The 21,094-nt window shown below is 42.6% G+C and overlaps 1 protein-coding gene across 2 annotated transcripts; it reads right to left on the bottom strand.

The window, feature by feature from the left end:
* Positions 1-46: 46 nt before the first annotated feature.
* On the bottom strand, positions 47-14,490 carry jazf1a (JAZF zinc finger 1a). 2 transcript variants are annotated; one of them, XM_078954913.1, is made up of 5 exons: positions 14,171-14,490; positions 6,022-6,094; positions 4,437-4,642; positions 3,454-3,623; positions 47-1,943 (listed from the first exon to the last, which is right to left on the bottom strand). In XM_078954913.1, exons 1-5 carry the CDS (start codon positions 14,283-14,285, stop codon positions 1,767-1,769), a joined length of 741 nt encoding a protein of 246 aa, XP_078811039.1. In that variant the 5' UTR covers positions 14,286-14,490; the 3' UTR covers positions 47-1,766. The 2 variants fall into 2 exon arrangements, with proteins under 2 accessions (XP_078811039.1, XP_023815592.1); XM_023959824.2 differs by having other exon boundaries at positions 4,446-4,642; positions 14,171-14,472.
* Between the last annotated feature and the right edge of the window lie 6,604 nt (positions 14,491-21,094).

Here is a 21,094-nt window from a genome sequence, read left to right as displayed (position 1 = left end):
CTTCATGGCCTTTCTGTCTTTGTGTCAAACGGACAAAAATTCTCCCTTTTGAGCTACACAGCTTATCACTTTATTTTTGCAAAGGTTTTTTTTTTTTTCCCAGACATTTTCTGTTTACATGAAAGCAGCTCACCTTTTGTAAAGAAAAACAGTTTGACATCATTTACAAATCACTGGTCAGAACCTGTTGAACCCCCATACAAAAAGAAAACATTGGTCTCCACGTCACATATGAAAATATAATTTAAAAGCACTTGACAACAGACACACGAACGATACATTCACTGTACATGGTATATTGGAGTCCCTCATCTCTTCATGTGAAGATCTTCCACTTCTCTTCTTCCTGTTTGTGTTAATACTGCAGGTGAAACTGGAAACGTCTAAAGAGTTTGGCTTTTTTTTTTGCTTGTTTGAGAGCTTTCAACACCCTGAACATGCTGAAAACACTATAAAGTGATGCCAAATATATAATCTCTATACGATCGGGTAAACCTCTGCTTAAGAAATAAATGACAAACTTTTTGTCTGCAGGCAACGACGCACAACAATCCTGCGCCATAGGAGTCGAACCAGCAGCCTGGCGCAGAAACATGAGACATTCAAACACAGAAACACCAACATACTTCCTCCGCTGATCAATTTTTGTTACTGCTGGACAGACACCTAAAACAGACTTCTTCAAATACAAAAAAAAAAAGAAAACCTCAGAAAGCATGCATGAAAACATTCACTCGCTCTTTTGGAGGTGCAACTGCCGCCTCCTCCATTGTAAAATCCCCCCTCCCCTCCCATCAGGCACATGGTATGGTCAATGTTTGGCAGTGGAGAGCTGTTGGCAACGACCATAAAAGGAAAAAGAGAGAGAAAAAAAAGCCACAAAAAGGAATTTTGGCAACTGGATTGCAGGGAAGCTACTTCTGAGGGTGCGAAGCAGCTCCGGCACTCTGAATGAAGAAACGCTGGGGGTAAGGGCGCTCTACGTGGGGGTGAGGGGGTGAAGACCGCCTTCCTGATCAACAGTGAAATGATCCACCTGACCCCGAAAATGGCCAAACGGAAATTTGAAGGTTTTACAAAAACTACACACTCAAGTCCAACAGCTTGCAACCCACAAAGCTGCCAGCCAGCAAAGGAACACTTACAGATGTCCAAAATATAGAAAATAAAGCTTGAAAATAAAGGAACTTTCATGAATACGCCTGTGAATAGTTTTTATATTTCATATACATATCTTTATATAGTTTACATATGTCAATATATCTGTTATAGTATAACTTAACTCTTTCTGCAAATCTCCCAGAAGTGACATTGAAGGCAGATCTGAATCTGGACTGGGCCCAGTCAGAACCGCTGTACTCCAGAACCCAACTTTTCCCGCTCGGGGGGGGGGGGTGCTGACAAGGCAGGAGTCTGACGCACTTCTCGATCCGTGTCTTCCTTTCGTTTCTTTTGTTTTTTTGTCTTTTCTTTCTGATTTTTTTTTTTCGTTAGCACCTTATGTAAGTCAAACAATAGAGTAAAATGATAGCATATACGAATGTGCAAATATGTACCATAATAAAAAAATACTACAAAGATACTTTTCTGTCCAAAAATACAAGTGATAAAACATAGATAGAAAAAAATACGCAACATGAACGAAAAATGGTGACAAATAACAGAAAATGAGAACAACTTAAAGCATGCACTTGATCCTTTAGTGTGTTGGGGTGCAGGGACAGTCAGGGCGGGGCTACATTTGGGGTACTTGATGATCGCAGGACCTAGCCTTGAATTTTGCGCAACATCTCGGTGGACACGGGCGGGTGGAAGTTGATGGTGTGGTGCCTCAGACCCTGGGACGTCTTGTAGCTCTTGCCGCAGCGACACTTGAAGGGTTTCCTCACACGGATCTGAGTGCGGTGGCCGTTCTTGGCGTGGTATTTGATGCCGTTCACATTCTGATGGAAGAAGACAAACCGGAGAAAAACACTCATGAAATACTACAATTCACCAGTCCATTTTTATTTCAAGAAATTTCTTTTTTCCCCAGCAAAAAACAACTTTTATGTTAGTTCCTTAACCCTTGTGCTATCCTAGGCACTTTAACATTGGGAGTTGGGTCATCTAGACCCACTAGACAGTGCTCTGAACCTTTTTTCTTCAATGATTTGTGATCTTCACTGGTGTCCATGGATTACATGAAATCTTTCCACCTTTATCCACCTTTGTCATGGTAGGAATAACACGTCAATGTACGGGTGGGGTCATAGGATAGCACAAGGGTTACGTGGGATTTTCATAATTTAATAAAAGATTTTTTTTTTTTGTTTAAGTCTATTTTACTTTAAATACTTTAAATCCAAATCATGATCGGGAGCGCATAAAAAATGCCATTCAAAAAAGCTTGTAGTTGTTCCGTACAAATTACAATCGGTGGGCACAAGCGCCCTGCTCTGCTCCATTCTGATGCATCCATCTACGTCTTTGATTTCCTCATCTGAGCTGGAATCTGGCTCAAAACTGTATGCCTGGATAGCTCCAATATTGCTCCACATTTCTGTTTCACCGGTAATGTTAGATTGGTGGTGTGTGGGAATGATGGGAAATAAGGGCAGGCTCACTCCGTGCCAAGGGTTTTCCCCACAACTCGGTGGCTAATTTATATTGAACGACTGCAGAAACGATGTCCTAGTAAACTAGAATCCTAATTTAAAGACCGCTGGGAACACTTCTTCATAGACCAAAAGATGACTTCTCTGAGTAGCTGCTCCCTCGTTTAGCAAAACACGGTCAAAGCATTTGTGTTCATCATTTTGTTTTCATTTTAGCACAAAGTCTTAAAACAGGATGGAAGAAAAAGTGGTGCAGAGAACCTCACTGCGCCCCCTGAAGCCTCCATTTCAGGAGGCGGAGCTTTGGCGCCTTCATGGCTGAAAATAGAGCGGTGGCGTTTTGAGCGGCGTATGTGAGGTGTTTAATTTAAAAAGGGACATTGTGTCAACTTGTAAAGAAAAATGACATGGGTCCCCCCTCTATAAGCTGCTTGAGTGAATCAGGAAGAGCGACAAACTCCACCAACAGAAGATGTTTTCTTGTCCCCTTTTTCTCACCATTTCAAATATGAGGTCAGCATTAAACCCTGAAGGACCAAACACCAAATGTGGCTTTCCCACATCACTTTCTATTTGCCTTAAAGGGGAGTTTAGAATAATGTTCCAAAGCTGTCCATTCGTTAGGGAGCACAGAGCTGAAGGAGCTCTTTGTTTGGAGGTGCATTGAAATTCACGCAATGCAAACCTCCCATCATTTATTTATCTCTGCCCCCCATCAGGACAGAGTGGATTTATATTCAAACATTACGCGCAGACATGTGATGTTGGTACAAAAGGACCAGTGTGGGCTGCAGCGCAGACGAAAGCTCATGTCCTGTGGCTGCGGAGGACTCTCCGTCTGCGCGTGAGGCCTTACCTTGTATCTCTTCTTGCAGCCGGGAACGGGGCAGGCGAACGGCTTCTCCTCGCCCCCGTTCATGCACATGGAGCTCAGGATGGACTCGGAGCTGATGGCACTTTCTGTGGTCCAGGACTCATCGCTGTCTGACTCCTCGTAGTCTACTTCCTCCTCGTCATACTCGCTGCCTGGAGGCACAGTGGAGCCGCGCAGAGCAGACAAACATTTGGATGAATTGCGGCTGGAGGAGCACAGTGCTATGAGGATTCATCACACGGAAAATGATATGAGACTCTCCTTTATTGCTTTTCTCTGTGAAACGGACGCTAGTTTGATTAATAAACCACTGGAAGCAGACGAAACAGAAGATGTGTGTGAGTCAAAAATGCGGGGACTGGCATGGAGAAAGGGCTCATTAAGTGGGAGTGATCCCCATTACTCAGCCTGCAAACAGGGCTGAGAGCCCAACATTTTTCCACTCACATGCATGTACACACGCAGACTCACCGACCCCCGACCCCCCCCCCCCCCCCCCCCCCCCCACCACCACCACCAAACATAGAACAGGAAATGCTGCTCCCCAGCATGAGGAAGTGGATGGCACCCTGGCACATGTTGAAAGAATGCGAGTGTGTGCGTAAGCCAGGACCTAACACCACGTTTGCAACCATTTGGGCTGGAATTGGACATCTGCTTGGAGGCTGAGCGCCACCCGGCCCCGTTCAGGCGCACCGTGTGACAGCTGCTATGTAATTAGTCGAGTGTGAACTGGTTTGCTCTCTGCAGGAGCCGCCACACTCACAGGGGCCCTCAGTAGACGGACATTTTTGCTGATGAACGGCTTGGAGGCGTTCAGATACATCTTCAAAAAAGTTTTCTGCTGAGTCATGCTCTCTTACCAGGCTTGTAAAGTTATGAAAGATAAATGTTCTTTTAGTTGGTTTGTTTAAATTAGCTCCCCGTCAAACACGCATTATAACACACAAAGCGCACACACACACCTGTCGTACCTGTAGGTGTGCTGCTGCGGAATGAGGAGGAAGGGGTGATGGGGGGCGTGACAGGAGGCGTCAGGTTACCGCTGGTGTGGCGGGGAGGCGTGGCCGTGCTGTTCCTGGACATTCCTCCCGTGATGGACAGGGACAGCTTTGGCGTGGCCTTCTTCTTCATGGTCTCCTGCTCCCGGCGTGCGGCGTCTGTCATGAACCTGACGAGACACCAGGGCTATTAAAGTCCCACTCTGATCATCTTTTTGACTCTTGTAAAGTGTTCCCATTAGGATTATGCCGCTTTTAGGCCAAATCAAAAACCTGTGTCGTCTTGTAGGACATAGTTTCTGTAGAGCGGCAGGAGTTCATTAGAAATTCACCTCTGAGTTGTGGGCGGGACAGTTGGTGCAGAGCAACCCCGCCCCCATCACCCGTAACTAAGTGCTCTCTGTGTATGTGCGCTCCCCCTGGCTTACAGCCCCTCACATCCCCAAACCTAACATTATCAGTGTAACAAAAATGGCGAGCAATATTGCAACTCGCCAGCTGTACAGTTCTGATCCAGATTCCAGCTCAGACGAGGAAAACAAAGACGGATCTAGTTGTCTATAAAGATGCATCTGAATGGAGCTTGTGGCCCGCCCAGAGTATTTTCTATGTGACAAATATGATCATTTCCAAACGCATTTTCCATCTGCTCCAAATTTACGATTTGAATAAAGAAATCTTGTATTTTCTGCACTGTAAGTCGTAGCGACAAATATAAAGAAAAAAATCGAGGACAAGTCACACTGGAGCATAAGTCCCCATTTTAGGAGAAAAGTGCGACGCTTCTAAACAACTTTGCCAAGACCCACATAAGATGGAGCGCTGCTTCTTCTTGTGTGTTGCTGTCAATGGCAAATACTGATTCACACAACTACAGCGCCCTCTAGCAGCTTTTAGTGGGAAAATTACAAACATATGATCCTTTTTATATAAAAAAAACCTCACATATAAGTCGTACTTGAGTATGAGTCACACCAAAAAAAAAAAAAAAAAACTTACACTCTATGAAACTTAATTTTTTATTTATGTCCTCCATCATCAGGAAAATGCCAAAAGAACATGTTTGGAAGACAAGCATAAACCAAACCCAATTGGATTAATTGATTCCTCCATGCTATTGGTGGCTTCATCATCCATATAAATAATGAGTATCTTGTGAGAAACGACCCAGCAGAATGAAGAACCCTCAGACAGTGAACATGGATGACATTTACAGCCTCACCACTTCAGCAGTTGTTACTGAAAACAAACCATTCTTCCCCTCCCTTTTGGTCTTTACTTTTGGCGGAGGAAGTTGACACATTGATTTGCTGCACAAACACACACACACACACACATGCTGTGTGGACCTGCGGCGCTGCCTCTGGCGGCACAGCGAGGAGGAGTGACTCTGCGGTTTGCTGTGCTGGTTTACAGATAAGTGCTCTGTCTGTGGGAAGACATCAGTCATTCCGCATTCTCCCGGGCGAGTCACATGAACGCACGCCTTCTGTGGGTGGAGCAATGCTGCCCTCTATGGTCACACGCGTCAGCCAGCGAATGAGTGTACCTGTTGATGTAGCTCAGGGCCAGGTATGTTGGCTGCTGTTGCTCCTGCTTCTCCAGGACCCGCGGATCTGTGTCTGAGAAGCAAACAGACATGCGGATTAGTCACCTTTCACCAAACGTGTGAACACATACTGACTCAGAGGATTGCTGGTTGGTTTCCCACCATGTGCTCCAAGATTATCTTTAATTTACAGCCTCCCGCCCCCATCTCAGGGGCTTTTTAATCATTTCCGGAAAAAAAGGAAAAGAACTATGTAAACTGAAGCAGAAATCTGAGATGGATGTACAGTGCTACAATGCAGCATTTTCCAGCTGACTTGTAATGATAGTGAGGCCATTTCCACAGCCCAAAGGGGAGCAGCAGGAGCGTTAAAGGCCCACCTCCCCATCCCTGCTAAACAGGAGCAACTCCATGAAACCACTGATGCATCGTCTGTATTTATCTGTGAACTACCAGCGCCACTAAGTGTTCAACCGGGGTGCAGCAGACGTCATGTGCCAGCATGCGTCAGCCTGTGCACAAACAAGGCCGGAGTAATTGCTTCTGCATCTTTAATGGTTTACAGATGTACTGCAAATGAGATTCGAGAGCTCTTTTTATCTAACCTGAAGTGTAAGTCTGTGAGTGTGTGTGTTTTCCCCGGTGGCTTTTAGGCTTTCACACCTCATAATTAAGAAAAAAAAAGGGAGAATGCAGACTTCCCAGAGAGCAGGAGAACACCAAGGACGCCGGCGCAGCGAGGAAAACACCCACAGAGGGGTGAAACCTTCTGAGGGGGGGTGGAGGATGGCAAGGGTTGGATTATCTACACAGACAAGCAGGCCCACTAAGTCACTCACTCACTTTAATGTAAGGTTCTCCTCTGAGGTGGTCTGGGAGGCTTTTATGGCTGAGCCTTTCTAACCGTATACTTGCTGCTCAGATGTGGAGACCAGAGCAGCATTAGAAAACACACACCACTTAATCTATAGTGTGATTAAGTTAAGTCCAGCTTCCTGCAGCAGGAATTAAAAAACTACATTGGATTTCTGGATTTTAGAGAGCTGATTATAAAGAAAAACAACTTTCTTTCTGCCTTAATTGTTTCCATGAAAGCCATGCCATGCTTAGGGATCCTGGATGCCCAGGGAGCAGCAAATTGCAGATGAGGTAAGCGTGTGCATGTGTGTGTGGAGATGGGGAGGGGTGTTAGTGGTCAGTGAACCAGGTGCAGAGCTGCAGTAAATGTTCGCCGGCTTTACGACTTCCGCACACCTAGCAGGACAGGAAGCCAACACACTGCAGGTCCTGCTGCCGAGGCTGGAGGACAACGAGAGCGCCGCCTCATAAGATGTGACTGCAGGTCCATTTGTTTCTTTCACTGTATGCCCTAACATTGTTCTTTGCTTGTGCGTGATTGTAGGTTTATTGCGTCTGTGTTTTCAGGTAGGAATTCACGAGAACAGATTTTGATCTATTGCAAAAGAGTTCCCAGAAGTCTGTTAATTATGATGATGCCGTTTTTAGTCAAAATCTAAAAACCTGTTATTTTCTAGGGCATAGTTTCTGCAGAGCGGCATAGCAGAGCTATCCAGCAGCTGCCCTGCAGTTATGAGCCAGATTCCAGCTCAGATGAGGAAAACAAAGACGTACATGGACCTATTTTTCTACAAGTGGATGCATCAGAATGGAGCAGAGCAGAGAGCTTGTGACCTGCCCAGTGTAGCTTTTACATCACAAATGTGCTCTTTTTCAAATTTTATTTTTTTTATCTGCTCCTGATTCACAATGAATATAAATGCAGAGGCAATTTTGAGCTCAATTTTCTCAATAAACGTCTTCCATCATCCCAAAAATGCAACAAGAACATGTTATAAACACCAAAACACAATTTTCAGAGTATGTCTTTTAAGATATGTTGACCAATTATATCAACTGATCTGCAATTGTGAACTTGAACTTGCCTTAACTACAAAACATCCCGTATTTTAAAGTATTGAGCTCCTAGAGTTCAATAAATCCTGCCACTCTTGAATGCAGCGTTTGTTGATGAGCAGACGCACTTGTGGCCATGCAGTCTGGAAAAAATAGCAGCAAAGAAAAGTTTATATTGATCTATAAAAAGTACAAATTCACGCAACATTTCCCTCCCAAAAGGCTGCCAGTTTATTGTGTAAATGTTGTCATCCAATCAAAAGTTGCTCCACTTTTTTTCCTAACTTCCATCTTCACTTCCGGTGCAATGCTGCCCCCTGGTGGTGACGTCAACGCTCGTGTCCATCGCCACATGGATCCACATGCATCTATACGTGTTGAAAGCAGGCCAAGAATGCACGGCTTGTTGTGCAGCCGCGCTAATTAAGCCGCAGAAAGGATTTTAACGTGTTTCTAGAGCAGCAGGCAGCCGGATGACGGGAGAGGGCTGGAGGATGTGCCGGAGCAAGGATGGGTGGGGGGAGGGGGGTAGAGTGTGTGTGTTGGGTAAGGGATGGTGGGGGGCAAACCTGTCTGTAATTACTCTTCCCAGAGCTTGGTGTGGCCCTCCAGCCCGCTGAAAGAGCCTGTGTGCTTGTGAGTGTGTGTGCGGGGTGAAAAGAGAGGGTCTGCAGATTCCAGCTCGGGATGGCAGCTCAGTAATTGCTCTACCACGCCCTCACAGGTCATTTAGGAAGTATGGTGAGCACACTGGTGCATGTACAAACATGCACCCCCTTCCCATGTCGCACCTTTTGAAAATGAGATGGGAGACAAACTAGCAAGTAAAGTTTTGGCCCCAAAGCAGATTGTGCTCGTGGCTAAAGGAGACATGCGCCCGTTTCCTTAGGTCTGAAGAGAGTTGGAACCAAATGTTGGAACCGGAACAAGTCAATCCTGAATTTATTTCTGAACCATTGACTGTACATAAGCAATGGACTGAGTGACCCCTCACCCCTGCCGTTCCAAACAGGAAGTACCCACTGGTTTCAAGAAGCCAAAATCCCATAGACCTCAATAGAGAAATAAACAGCTGTTACTCAGTCATCCCCTTTTTAGAATAACCGTTCTTGCTCTGAAACCTTTTTGTCAACATGTTCTTTCCAATCCCATTTCTTTTCCGTAGTGCAAGTAATTTGAGTTATAAACGGACCAATCAGATGACTCATTAACAACATGTGGTGCCTGCCTGAGAAGACTTTTAGTGGTAGGGGTGCAGAGTTCCAACAAGCTCACACCTGATCGTCGTTGTCATAGAAACCGTGAGTCAGACCCATTGGAACCAATCACTCCTCACTGATGATGTCTGGTTCCAAAATGTCAGCGTCTGTTTTGCAAAAAAAATTGACTTCATTTCGTTCAAGCCGGGAGTGAACCATTATCTATGAGTGACATCAACGGTGTTCAGTCCAGTTCTCGTATACAGTCGCTGTTTGGTACCAACTCTAGCTGATCATAGAGAAAAAGGAAAAACGTTTTTTTCAACTAACATTTAAAATGTACTGACATACGTGACGTATTTCCCGTCAATATAATAATTTAGGTATCCGAACTATCCTGCATTCATTTTATTTTTTTTAACCACGAGGGGTTAAACTCAGTGCTTTTGTTTGACACTCCCAAGTCTGGATAAATGTAAAAATACAATCAATCGTGCCAACAACAAACATGACCCAAGTTAACAACGATAACGACCGGTGCCACTGGCCTAAACGGGGGGCGGTGGAACTTGAACAACTGTTGGTTGAAAAGGAGGAAGGCGTATTAGTGGGCAAGGGAAAAGGAAAGACAGGAGCGTAGGACGTAAGAGTGGGAACTCGGAATGCAGCGACTTTGAGAGAGAAAGGTGGAGAGTTGGCGGACATGATAGACAAAAAGGAGGAAAAACTCTGTGTTCAAGAGATCAGATGGAAAAGGCAGCAAGACTTGATGCTGATGTGAGGATGACTCTGACAGTGATGAAAAGGATGAGGGTCAAACAGAGAAGTGAGACTTTGGCTGTGTCCAACATGGAGGGCTGTGTCCTTCCTGGGCTGCCTTTGTACGCTGCTTACGTCACAGCGTGCTGTCCAAGTCCAAACACTACGGCCTTCTTTTCACCGATTTCAAGGATTGGTCTGGTGTATCCTTCTATGGTGTAAACATCCCAGGATGCACAGCTCTGAGATTTTCTGACAACATGGCGGAAGGTGAAGCGGGACCCGGAGCAGAAAATGGAGGGAGAGGCTGCTGTGGAGCAGGATGTAGAAAAGGTCTGTATGGATGAGGTGAGGAAGACATTGAGGAGGAGGAAGCAGTTTGACACCACATCCCGGAAGCAGAAACTTTTCACAGCTGAGGACAAAGCAGAAAATGAAAATGACTCAATCTGATCATCTTTTGATCTAGTTTCAAAGCGTGCCCAGTGTTCTTTTAATTATAAATAAGTCGTTTTTAGCCAAAGTAAAGAAAACCTGAATCGGTTTCTAAAACATCGAGCGGCAGGAGTTAATCAGAAATTCACCTCTGAGTTGTGGGCAGGACTGTTGGCACAGAAGTAAGTCTTCGCTGATATCCCATCATCCCCTTGTTTACACTCTCTCCTGCTGGCGTACAGCCCCTCACAACCCTGAGCTACCATTAGCGGTGCAACAAAAACGGCGAGCAATATCGGAGCTCTCCAGCCGTACAGTTCTGAACCAGAGAGCAGCTTTACCGAGGAAAATGGAGATGTGCATGGATCGGTTCGTCTAAAAGAGAGACTTTGCTCCCCCGTTTCAGTTTCTACATCCCAACTGAGTATTTTAAACATTAATTTAAACTTTTTATTTCTGCAAGAGCTGAATAAAGAAATACTCAGAAATGCCTTTTTAATCTTAAATTATTATATGTCCTCCATGAGAAAAATGCCACAAAAACGTCTTAAAAACACCAAAGAAACCTGACTTGCATTGGAGTGGGTCTTTAAGGTTGTTTGTCTCTGCTGTGCCACTAATTCTCCTCACAAGACTGAAGTCTTCCTCACTCTGTGAACGTTGAACAGCCTTCAAAATAAAGAGCCACGTCAGTCATATGAAAACAATTTCAGATGTTCCTCCACTCCCAAACTCAAGTCACGGCCCAATTTTCATTGATGACATTAAGCTATCTTGGCAAATCTTCATGAAAAAAATGCTCCAAATATGTGTGGATCTAAAACTTCTGTGTAGAAATTACCCGGAAATGAATTTTTCTTGACATTTCTTGAGAGTAATTTTACTAATTTATTATTAAAGTTGCTCACTCAACTGTATGAAGTTTGGCATTTCATTTCCGGCAGTTTGTACAATGGGAATAAGTTCATACCGTTGTCCTTGAGGGTCGAGGGTCACTCTTTCACTGGTGTTTTTAGTGCAATTTTTTATTCTAATGTGCTGGACTTATTTTTCTACAAAAGTTTGAACTTTTATGTGAAAATGGTTATGCCTGTGTATAGAGTATGTAGCAAGGGAGTTTTAGAGCCTTAAAACATCTGTGATCCTACTTTGTGAATTTCACCAATGGCAGGTTATTTCTAGAAGGTAATATATTAGGGAACACTGTATCACAAAAGCAAAATTAACTTTGCAAATACCAGAATAAGCTGAATTTCACATTGAACATTTACACAGATATTAAACTATAGAAGTAGTATTTTTTCTGAGCTATATTTTATGCACTCCAAACACCAAAATGCAGAAAGGGGAGTTTCTCCAGAAAAAAAAACCCCTCAAAAAATCCCATGCAAATGTGTTGGTATAAGGGTCTGTCTGGGACTTCGTCAACCCAGATGCTGCTTCACAAATCTTGTTCATCAAATCTTTGTCAATCTTAGGTTCTTTCCTTTTCTGCTGATGTAAGAGGCAGGTATGTGCTTGTGCAGGTGAGGCGCGCTGCAGTCGTGCACGGCGGCACAGGGCCCTGACATTATTTGCATTCCTCAGGCCTTACCTAGACTCGCAGCACAAAGAGCTTGGCAACAAGCAAACATGACACGACAAACAGCCGACCGAAGCAACTGCCCCTCACGGTCACCTGTAATCTAAACAAGGGGTATGTCATTGGAAAGCCACAACTCTTTTTTTTCAGGGATGAGCTCACACATGAACACTGGCACGCTTTCTAATGTCCTCGAAAACAGGACCACGATAGACTCACTCTGTCTTCTTGAAGAGAGTTTCTGAAGGCAAGAGTCTTAAAACAAGCTCATCCCAAAGATTTGAGCCTTTTACTGTCTATGGTGCATTTACCATATCCTGACACAAGAGGGCAGCAGAGACTGCAGAGGTGGAAAAGTCTTTCTGACACTGAGCTGCACAGATTTCAGCAGCCGAACCATTTTCTAAAGACTCACAGTATTTTCCACATTCTATAACTTAAGGTTGCTGTAATTAGTAGACATGACATGTATTATTTTTTTATAATCCATGCATGTAGAAACATGGGGAATGGGGAAACAAATATGCTCCATCTACATCCAAACCCCCCCAAAATTTGCCTGAATCATCTGGTTAATAATGATTACCATCATTTAATTGGATTGTTCGCATCTAGATCTCTTCGTTGCACAAGCAAAAAAAACTAAGGTTCAAAGCCAAATGAGACACCCACCCCCCACCTTAAACCCCGTCTTCCTGCCACACGGTTCCCTAATGTGCTCACAATATTGATTACCCCATCCGTGATCTTGACCCTGCTTATGAAAAGCTTTTGGTATAAAGTGAGCAAAATGCCAATTCATTAATCCAGGGAAAAAAACACCGGCTTGTCTGCCGTTCTGCACGGCTGACGGTTAAAGTCAAAGGTCAAGCTGAGGGCCAGATGGGACACCAATTGATGCACGCTAGCTTTGCTCTGTGACTGACTGTAAGACAGAAACGCATATTTAGATATTTATGTGACTTTATGTGTAAATGTCAAGGTTTGTTTTGTGCAAAAGAAACGTTAAAATTGAACAAAAAATAACAAATGTCTTAATTCCTGCAACTTAGAAGCGATCCACGTGTAAACGGAAAGGCGGTTTCTAGCACAGCGGTCCCTTCCACTGCTTTACAAACATTTTATACCATGCGGCTTCATCACATGAGGCGGCATCACCACAGCTGGCGGCCATGCAGCGTTCTTTGTCAGTGAGACAGCAGGTGTGCAATAACTCCGCCAATATACTGCCCTCCAACCCCATTGGAGACTGCTAGTTACCATGGCGACCGGCTCAATGAAGCATCCATTTTGCTCCCAGGGCCCCTTGTTTTCAAAAGTGCTCCATAAAGATAGAAATATGCCACCAATTATTATTACACTCCCCACCCCAATCACTTCTGCCATACATTGCACTGCAGAGTCACTTTTATGGTGGATTAAAATTCCACCCAGCAGAGGGAGGAGCATTAGTGTCCAAGAAGAGGAGGAACTTTGATCCATGCTCTGCAAAATGACATAATCCAGGTTCAAACTTGGTTGGGGCCAGTAATGCAGAGCTTTTCATGTTGTACTTGCAGGTTCTTTATGGTTAGAATGATGCATTTAATGTTTGCATTTTATTTAAAATGCTATTATAATATTATTATTATTTAGGATTGTTATTATTATTAAAAAGAATAAGCCATAAACCTCCAAAATATGTCTATTAATTGATGCTTAAAGTGTTATTTATCCTGTGGCAGTGACAATGGTTTATTTATATATGTAAATTTAAAAGGTGGTGCAACAAGTTGAGGTTGTTATCTATTTATATCATAGTTTATAACTAGATCATGAACATTGAGTGGGGATTAGGGAGATTTTAGAGGAGGAAGATGGAGGTAGCGGGCGGCTGCAGCGCATCAGGCCTGGAAATGTGAGCGTTCAGCGGGTTAGCTGGGAAACAGCTGCCGTCTCCTCGGGATGCTAGTTCCACCTATGAAACGTACGCAGCCCTTTGCGGTTCACCCACCGCCGCGGACGGAAATGTCACAGCCTTCACCAAAACACGCGCAATTCCACTGCAAGCTATCCCCCTCCCTTCCCCTCCCCTTCGCTTCGACGGGGGGTGTAAGTTGCTTTAAGGACTCGAACTCCCGTCGAGCCTCGACAGGGAACGGAAAGCCGGGATAGCGGACCGCAGAGGCGATCTGCGCTCACTAGCTAGCTAGCTGCGCCGTTAGCACACATAGCCGCTAACCGCCTAGCTCCGCCGCCCCCGCCCCCGGCCCCAACTCACCGATGTGATTGTCCTCGATGTGAACGATGAGCTCGGCGAGAGACTCGAACTGGAGACCGCAGCCCCCGAACCTGCAGGAATTCGAGAAGAAAGAGGCGGCGGCGATGCCCGTCATGGTCCCGGTGCATTCACTAGGTGCAGAAGGGAGGGGGGGGGGGTCCGGGAGCCGGGGTCGGTGAGCGAGGAGGCACGGGCTTCGGGTCCGGGGAGGGAGTGGAGCGGGGCAGAGCGCGGAGCAGACACCGGGGCGGCCGGCCAGACGGGAAGACAGCGGCAGGCGCAGCTGGGAGGCAGGCGTGACGGCGGGTGCGGGGGGGGGGGGGGGGGGGGGGGGGGGGGGCTGGTGGCGGGCTACGTCACGATGTGCCTACCTGTTGAAGTCACATGGAGCTCTGCATCTCTGCCAGCATCCACAGCCGCACAGTAATAGGGGGATGAGGATGTTTATTCATGGAATAATAATCCCATTTATTCATCGTGTAGCAAAAAATTCTGTTTTAGATTCATAATATTAAAAACAAAAAAACTCACTCTAGTCTATCCATGCCAGTGTGTATCAAACAAATTCAGTTGTTTTTTAATAAAAACAACGTAATCATCTATATTTAAAACGTTTCCAGTGGTCTTTTAGGATCAGAATCAGCATTTTTGACCAAGTACAGTGCATATACAAGGAATTAGGCTTTGTGCTTTCCTGCAAACCAAGCAAGGTATAAGAAGGTGTAAAGGGGTGAAGACCAAGAAGGATAAATAATAATAAAAAAAAGTTATTTATAAATAGATAGGGATAAATAAACAAAACTAAAGAAAATGCAGCAGTAGTTCTGGTATGACAGTTTTCATGTTAGTGTACCATGATTAATTACGAATGCGCCAAAATGAAAAAACGTGTAATTTTCTAGGATATCAGTTCTGCAGATATAGGAAATTTGCCTTTAAACTGTGAATGGAGCAATCCCTTCTCCCCTTCCCATTATCCATAACTGAGAGCTCTCTGTTTATATGCTCTCCCGCTATCTTACAGCGTCGTACACCACCACAACATTAGCGGTGCAACAAAAATGGCAAGCCATATTGGAGCTAGAATCTAGCCCTACAGTTGTAAACCAGATAGCAGCTCGGACGAGGAAAAAAAAGACGCAGTCTTCTATAAGTGGATGCATCGGAATGGAGCAGAGCAGGGAGCTCAGGGTATTTTCTATGTAACAAATAATCTTTTTCCAAAGGGGTTTTTTCATCTGCTCCTGATTCACAACGAGATTGTTAAAGAAATACTCAGAAATGCAATTTTAATTCTAACTTTTTGTAATATATGTCCTCCATCATCAGAAAAATTCCATAATAACGTGGAAAAAAAAATTTTTTTGGAGTGAGTATTTATTTGTACACTTTGTATGTCTAGTGAAGTTATTTTCTGTATGACATATTTGGATTCATATTAGGTAGAGTCAATTGAAAAGTAATGTGTACCATTTGGACCGAAAACTATTTAAGATAGACTGCAAAATACAATAAAGTGTATAAATTTGTATGAAATTAAAGAGATATTTTGATGTTTATACTCTTATTTATTTTGTTCTAATTTTTCCTTGTATACCTAATTTGTTGAATGAAAGTTTTTATGTTGTAGTCAGTCAACAGAATTTGCCTTGTAGATTGATAAAGGTAATCAACATAATTCAACTTTTACATTTTTATCTTGTTCTAAAGTTCTAAAAAATCAGGACTATGTATTTACAATACGTAGCAGGGGTGGAACGATTAATCAACTTAATCAAAGAATTGATTTCTATTCCTACGATCCAACTAGATCAATCTGTCTGAGGCAAGTTAATAATTGAATCGACCTATACCAAAAGATTACAAGTATGTCAAAAAAATTTAAAAGCTAGTGTTTAAAAGATGTGTAAGATTTTCTGAAGTTTTGATGATTCACTTGAGCATCAGCCTGAACGACAATGTTAAATGAGAGTCAATAACATTGTCTTTAATAATAACAATAATAATGAATTTTATTTATATGGCACCTTTCGTGACACTCAAGGTCACCTCACAGTACAGAAGATGAAGAAAGGAAAAAAAAACACAAGAATAACTCAACAATAAGTCAACAGTTAAAACAGCACTTTAACAGAACTAAGCTGTCTCACAGTTACAATCTGGATCAATTTAGAGGAGTAACTTTTTCTGACAATAGTTGTCAGAAAACTTAAAATTAAAATTAACAGTTAATAAAATACATTTTAGTTTCATCTTTATGCAAAGTAATGAAATAATTTCATTGCTTGCAAAGTTCTTCTGGAACAAAAATTTATGTGCAACTTAGATGAGTTTTTATCCATAAAGATCATTGATCACCAGTAGTCGTTGTCCTAACAGTTTCTTTTTAAGCTGTCTAGGTTGCTGGTTTGCATCCCCAGAAAGGAGAATGTTGCTGAATGACTGCGGTCTGCCTGTGAGCGGCTTGTTTGGTCAGAGTTAAATCAACCCGCCATAAACCATCGACAGCTGACTTCAGCAAACAGCCTCAAGACTAAGGAACAAGCATTTCCTTTTTTCGACAGCTGCCCATTCATGCAATGAAAACACAGCCAAAATAAAATACACAGTGGCCCACAAACACACTAACATGAAACAACATAAGTTCACCAGAAATCCGACCCCCAGCCCAAGGTCAGCCTTTCACACATGTATAGAAGGGAAACTTGGTGACTTCATCTACCTATCACAGATGTTCTGACTTACACACAAACACCCTTATTGCACACACATGGCACCTCAGACCCGCGACTGTGACGCAGTTCCCAGCAGCATTGCGCAAATCCGAAGTGGTGTCATGTGGTGCAGACTACCAGCAAAAAAAAAAAGAGAGGCACGGGGAAAGTGTCTGCCGTGTTACATCATCTGATCTGAGGTCAGAAGGTGGTGCATACTATTGTATTTTCTGTTTAGTTTGGACCTTTTGGTGTCAAAAGGAGTACAAGGCATGGATGACAGCCACACAAAAACATGCTGAGCATACTCTATGGGATCAACCAAACAAACAGTACAAGAATCCAACATGTACACACATTTCTGGTGGTGAAGCTGACTGCTGAAACCTAAATTCATTTCAAATCATTCCATTACTTAACCATTTACTTTAAACACTGTATGCATCTGTTGTTTTGCTTCAGATTTCAGATGAAAATAACGTTATACTACAGCCAGACTTTTGACTTGACACATCCCTTTTTCATATTAAATATCAATATATCTCTAGCAAAAGGCTCTTCAATGCTGCACCAGAGTGGGGATATCAGGACTGGGATATCCCCTAAGTTAAAATAATGACAGTATAGGTCCATCTCCAGCGGGACTTTCTCCCCTATAACCCTCACCAGACACTTACTGACTTGCATCACAGACTCTTAGAGCGCACTCTTCATGTGCACAGAAGCGTGCACTAAAACATGCCTTATCTTCACTGAAAACTCTGATTCACATCCAAAGTGACATCATCACAACTTCCTGTTTCTTGAAGTTGCCATAACTCCCAGAATGTACTTGACTTGATTGGTGGTTGGTGAGTCAGAAGGGCTGGTCCAATTTTTCACTACGACCACAACAAAACCATTCCTTGTGCTCAGCTGAAGCACCGGAAAGTCTGACCAAACATGTCTGAGAACTTTTTTTTGTGTTCATTCAAATAAATGCAGCTTTTTTTCTGCTTCATAATGATAGTTTAAGAGTTCATTGAATCATTTTACACACGGAACAGTAAATGTGTGATCCAAATGGTGACTTAAATGAAGTGAAACATGACCTTTAAAAGTAAAATATAAGTAAATCACTCATAAGCACAGTCATGCAACCAGCATTGATTAGATAAAAAGATCTAAAAAGGTTAGAAAAAGTAGATAAAACTTGATAAAAATGATTTTTCAATAATCAAATCACAATTTTTATTCAAATTAAAATATTTAATACTCATTTTTAAATATTTTCTAATAAAGTTTTTGTTAGAATGTACAGTTTTTTAACATAAAAATAAAAACAAGCAAACAAAGAAAAGAAAGAAAACTTATGAAAATGTTAATTCTAAACAAAGTAAAATACATTCATTTATCAATTAAAAAACAAATTGTGGAATCTGACTATAAATGATGGCATATTTGAACAAGTTTGTGGATCAGACTGAGTGTGTGGAAAGACAAAGACACTCTAGATATCAAAAGGATTCTTCAGAAGTTTGTAGATGGGAATTAAGGGATGTTGCCATCTTTTACATACAGTACTTACTTTTTGCTCTAAACTTACTAAAGGATTGCTTTTGTGCCCTTTTAGTTTCAGCACTAAACCAAATGTTTTCCTAGTTCAGTGCAAAGCATGGTTGACTCATTTCAATACCTATCTATCAATTAAAACCATTAATGAAGCAGAGATGATGATTGTTTTCTAAAGGAAATAGTATATGAAAATACCAACGGAAGAAGAAGCCGTAAGGTTTGCACAGAAGTTGATGTTCTGATGTCAGAGCTGTCAGATTTATCAGATTAAAAAAAAGGTCATGTGTCAAGAAACATTAGTGAAGTTAATCTGTGTGGCACCACATGAGAAAAGCTCTGACCTCTGAACAAACTCCAAAGCGCACATGTCAGCATGAAAAAAAGACTATAACACGACCCAAAGGACCCTCCTTCACACTGCACCTCATTCTCTATGCCCACAGAAAAATCCTCTGGCTTTAGAGCAGTCTGTGTCCTCAGATATTTCTGAGAATTACAAAGGTTTAGATTCATCAGTACAAAAATAAACTAGTTTTGTTGAATTTTGCAGCTTCATCAGAGATGAACTGGGGGGGGGGGGGGGGGTGACAGAAGAAATTAGCAATAGGAACAAATCACGCTTTAAGATTAAGTGAATTATTAAAAATAAATCTCTAAATGCCTTAACTTGCTTTCGGGTTAAATAAATAAATACAGACACACACACACACACACCCACACACATACACATATTTATATTTAAACATAGTACAGACCAAAAGTTTGGACACACCTTATCATTCAAAGAGTTTTCTTTTTTTCATGACTATGAAAATTGTAGAGTCACACTGAAGCCATCAAAACTGTGAATTAACACATGTGGAATTATATACATAACAAAATAGTGTGAAACAACTAAAAATATGTCATATTGTAGGTTCTTCAAAGTAGCCACATTTTGCTTTGATTACTGCTTTGCACTCTTGACATTCTCTTGATGACCTTCAAGAAGCAGTCACCTGAAATGTTTTTCACTTCACAGGTGTGCCCTGTCAGGTTTAATAAGTGTGATTTCTTGTCTTATAAATGGGGTTGGGACCATCAGTTGCATTGTGCAGAAGTCAGGTGGATACACAGCTGATAGTCCTACTGAATCGGCTGTTAGAATTTGTATTACGGCAAGAAAAAAGCAGCTAAGTACAGAAAAACGAGTGGCAGTCACAAAAACCATCAAGAGCTACAAAGAAACTGGCTCACATCTGGACCGCCCCAGGAAAGGAAGACCAAGAGTCACCTCTGCTGCAGAGGATAACTTCATCTGAGTCACCAGCCTCAGAAATGGCAGGAGTTCTAGTAGCAGACACATCTCTACAACTGTTACAAGAGACTGTGTCAATCAGGCCTTCATGGTAGAATATCTGCTAGGAAACCACTGCTAAAGAAAGGCAACAAGCAGAAGAGACTTGTTTGGGCTAAAGAACACAATGAATGGACATTAGACCAGTGGAAATCTGTGCTTTGGTCTGATGAGTCCAAATGAGTACAACCACCGTGTCTATAAGTTATATGGTATAGGTTAGTTTGGACTCTACATGCCTGGTTCCCACCGTGAAGCATGGAGGAGGGGGTGTGATGGTGTGGGGGTGTTTTGCTGGTGACACTGTTAGGGATTTATTCCAAATTGAAGGCATACTGAACCAGCATGGCTACCACAGCATCTTGCAGCAGCATGCTATTCCATCCGGTTCGTGTTTATTTGGACCATCATTTATTTTTCAACAGGACAATGACCCTAAACACCTGCAGGCTGTGTAAGGGCTATTTGACCATGAAGGAGAGTGCTGGGGTGCTGCACCAGATGACCTGGCCTCCAGAGTCAACGGACCTGAACCCAATGGAGATGATTTGGGGTGAGCTGGACCACAGAGTGAAGGCAAAATGGCCAACAAGTGCTAAGCATCTCTGGGAACTCCTTCAAGACTGTTGGAAGACCATATATATATTTGATTAAACATATGAAGGTGGCTGTGACAAAGTAGTTGTATCTACTTGTCACCTGTCTGTCATAGCTCATCACTTTTAGACACATCATCCACAACCACCAAATGTCCAAGACTGGTTTGATTTTTGTAATGTTTCTTTTTTTTCAAACGTTATTGAATGTATCTTTTCAATAGACAACAATGCAAAACAGCAACAAGGAAGGAACAAGCCAGGGGGTTATTACATTTTACACAAATACATTGAAACTGATGCACAGATCAAATGTTTTAATTGTTTTCTTATTAAGATTTTCTTATTGTGTTCATAGATTGTTTGAACTCATTGATAAAGAGTGAAAAATGAGGGGTATGATTTGTAATTTTGTAATGTTTCTCACCTTCTCTTCCTGGTGCACAAGGAACAAAATGGTGGCAAAGGCCTTCACTTCCTGTACAGTAGCTGGGTACAGGAAGTGGAAAGAATTTGGATTTCTTTGTATATATCTTTTATTGTAATTTTTTGAGATGTTTGCAGGACTTTAACTGTATTATTTACAAGACATTTCTATCTTTGTTGTACATTTTCTTTATTGTTTGTTTAAAAGTGGCTTCCCTCCTGGGCGGGGCCAGCCAATTAACTGGAGGCCATAAAAGAGAAGCTCAGTGTAAAGGGAGAGCATGAGTAAGGTGTGCAG

Source organism: Oryzias latipes, chromosome 11 (genome assembly GCF_053564925.1).
Source record: "Oryzias latipes strain Hd-rR chromosome 11, Olatipes_Hd-rR_3.1".
Lineage (NCBI taxonomy): Eukaryota > Metazoa > Chordata > Actinopteri > Beloniformes > Adrianichthyidae > Oryzias > Oryzias latipes.
Note: the sequence above shows the minus strand (reverse complement) of the source record. Positions and strands in the feature narration are given on the sequence as shown.

What these genes read in the sequence shown, in the direction of transcription:
- jazf1a (XM_078954913.1), bottom strand. Translation starts at nt 14,285, where the DNA reads ATGACGGGCATCGCCGCCGCCTCTTTCTTCTCGAATTCCTGCAGGTTC. An exon ending in GCCCTGAGCTACATCAACAG is followed by an intron (nt 4,643 to 6,021) that starts GTACACTCATTC and finishes GTGTCTCGTCAG; the next exon opens with GTTCATGACAGACGCCGCAC. An exon ending in GCTGCAAGAAGAGATACAAG is followed by an intron (nt 1,944 to 3,453) that starts GTAAGGCCTCAC and finishes TTCTTCCATCAG; the next exon opens with AATGTGAACGGCATCAAATA.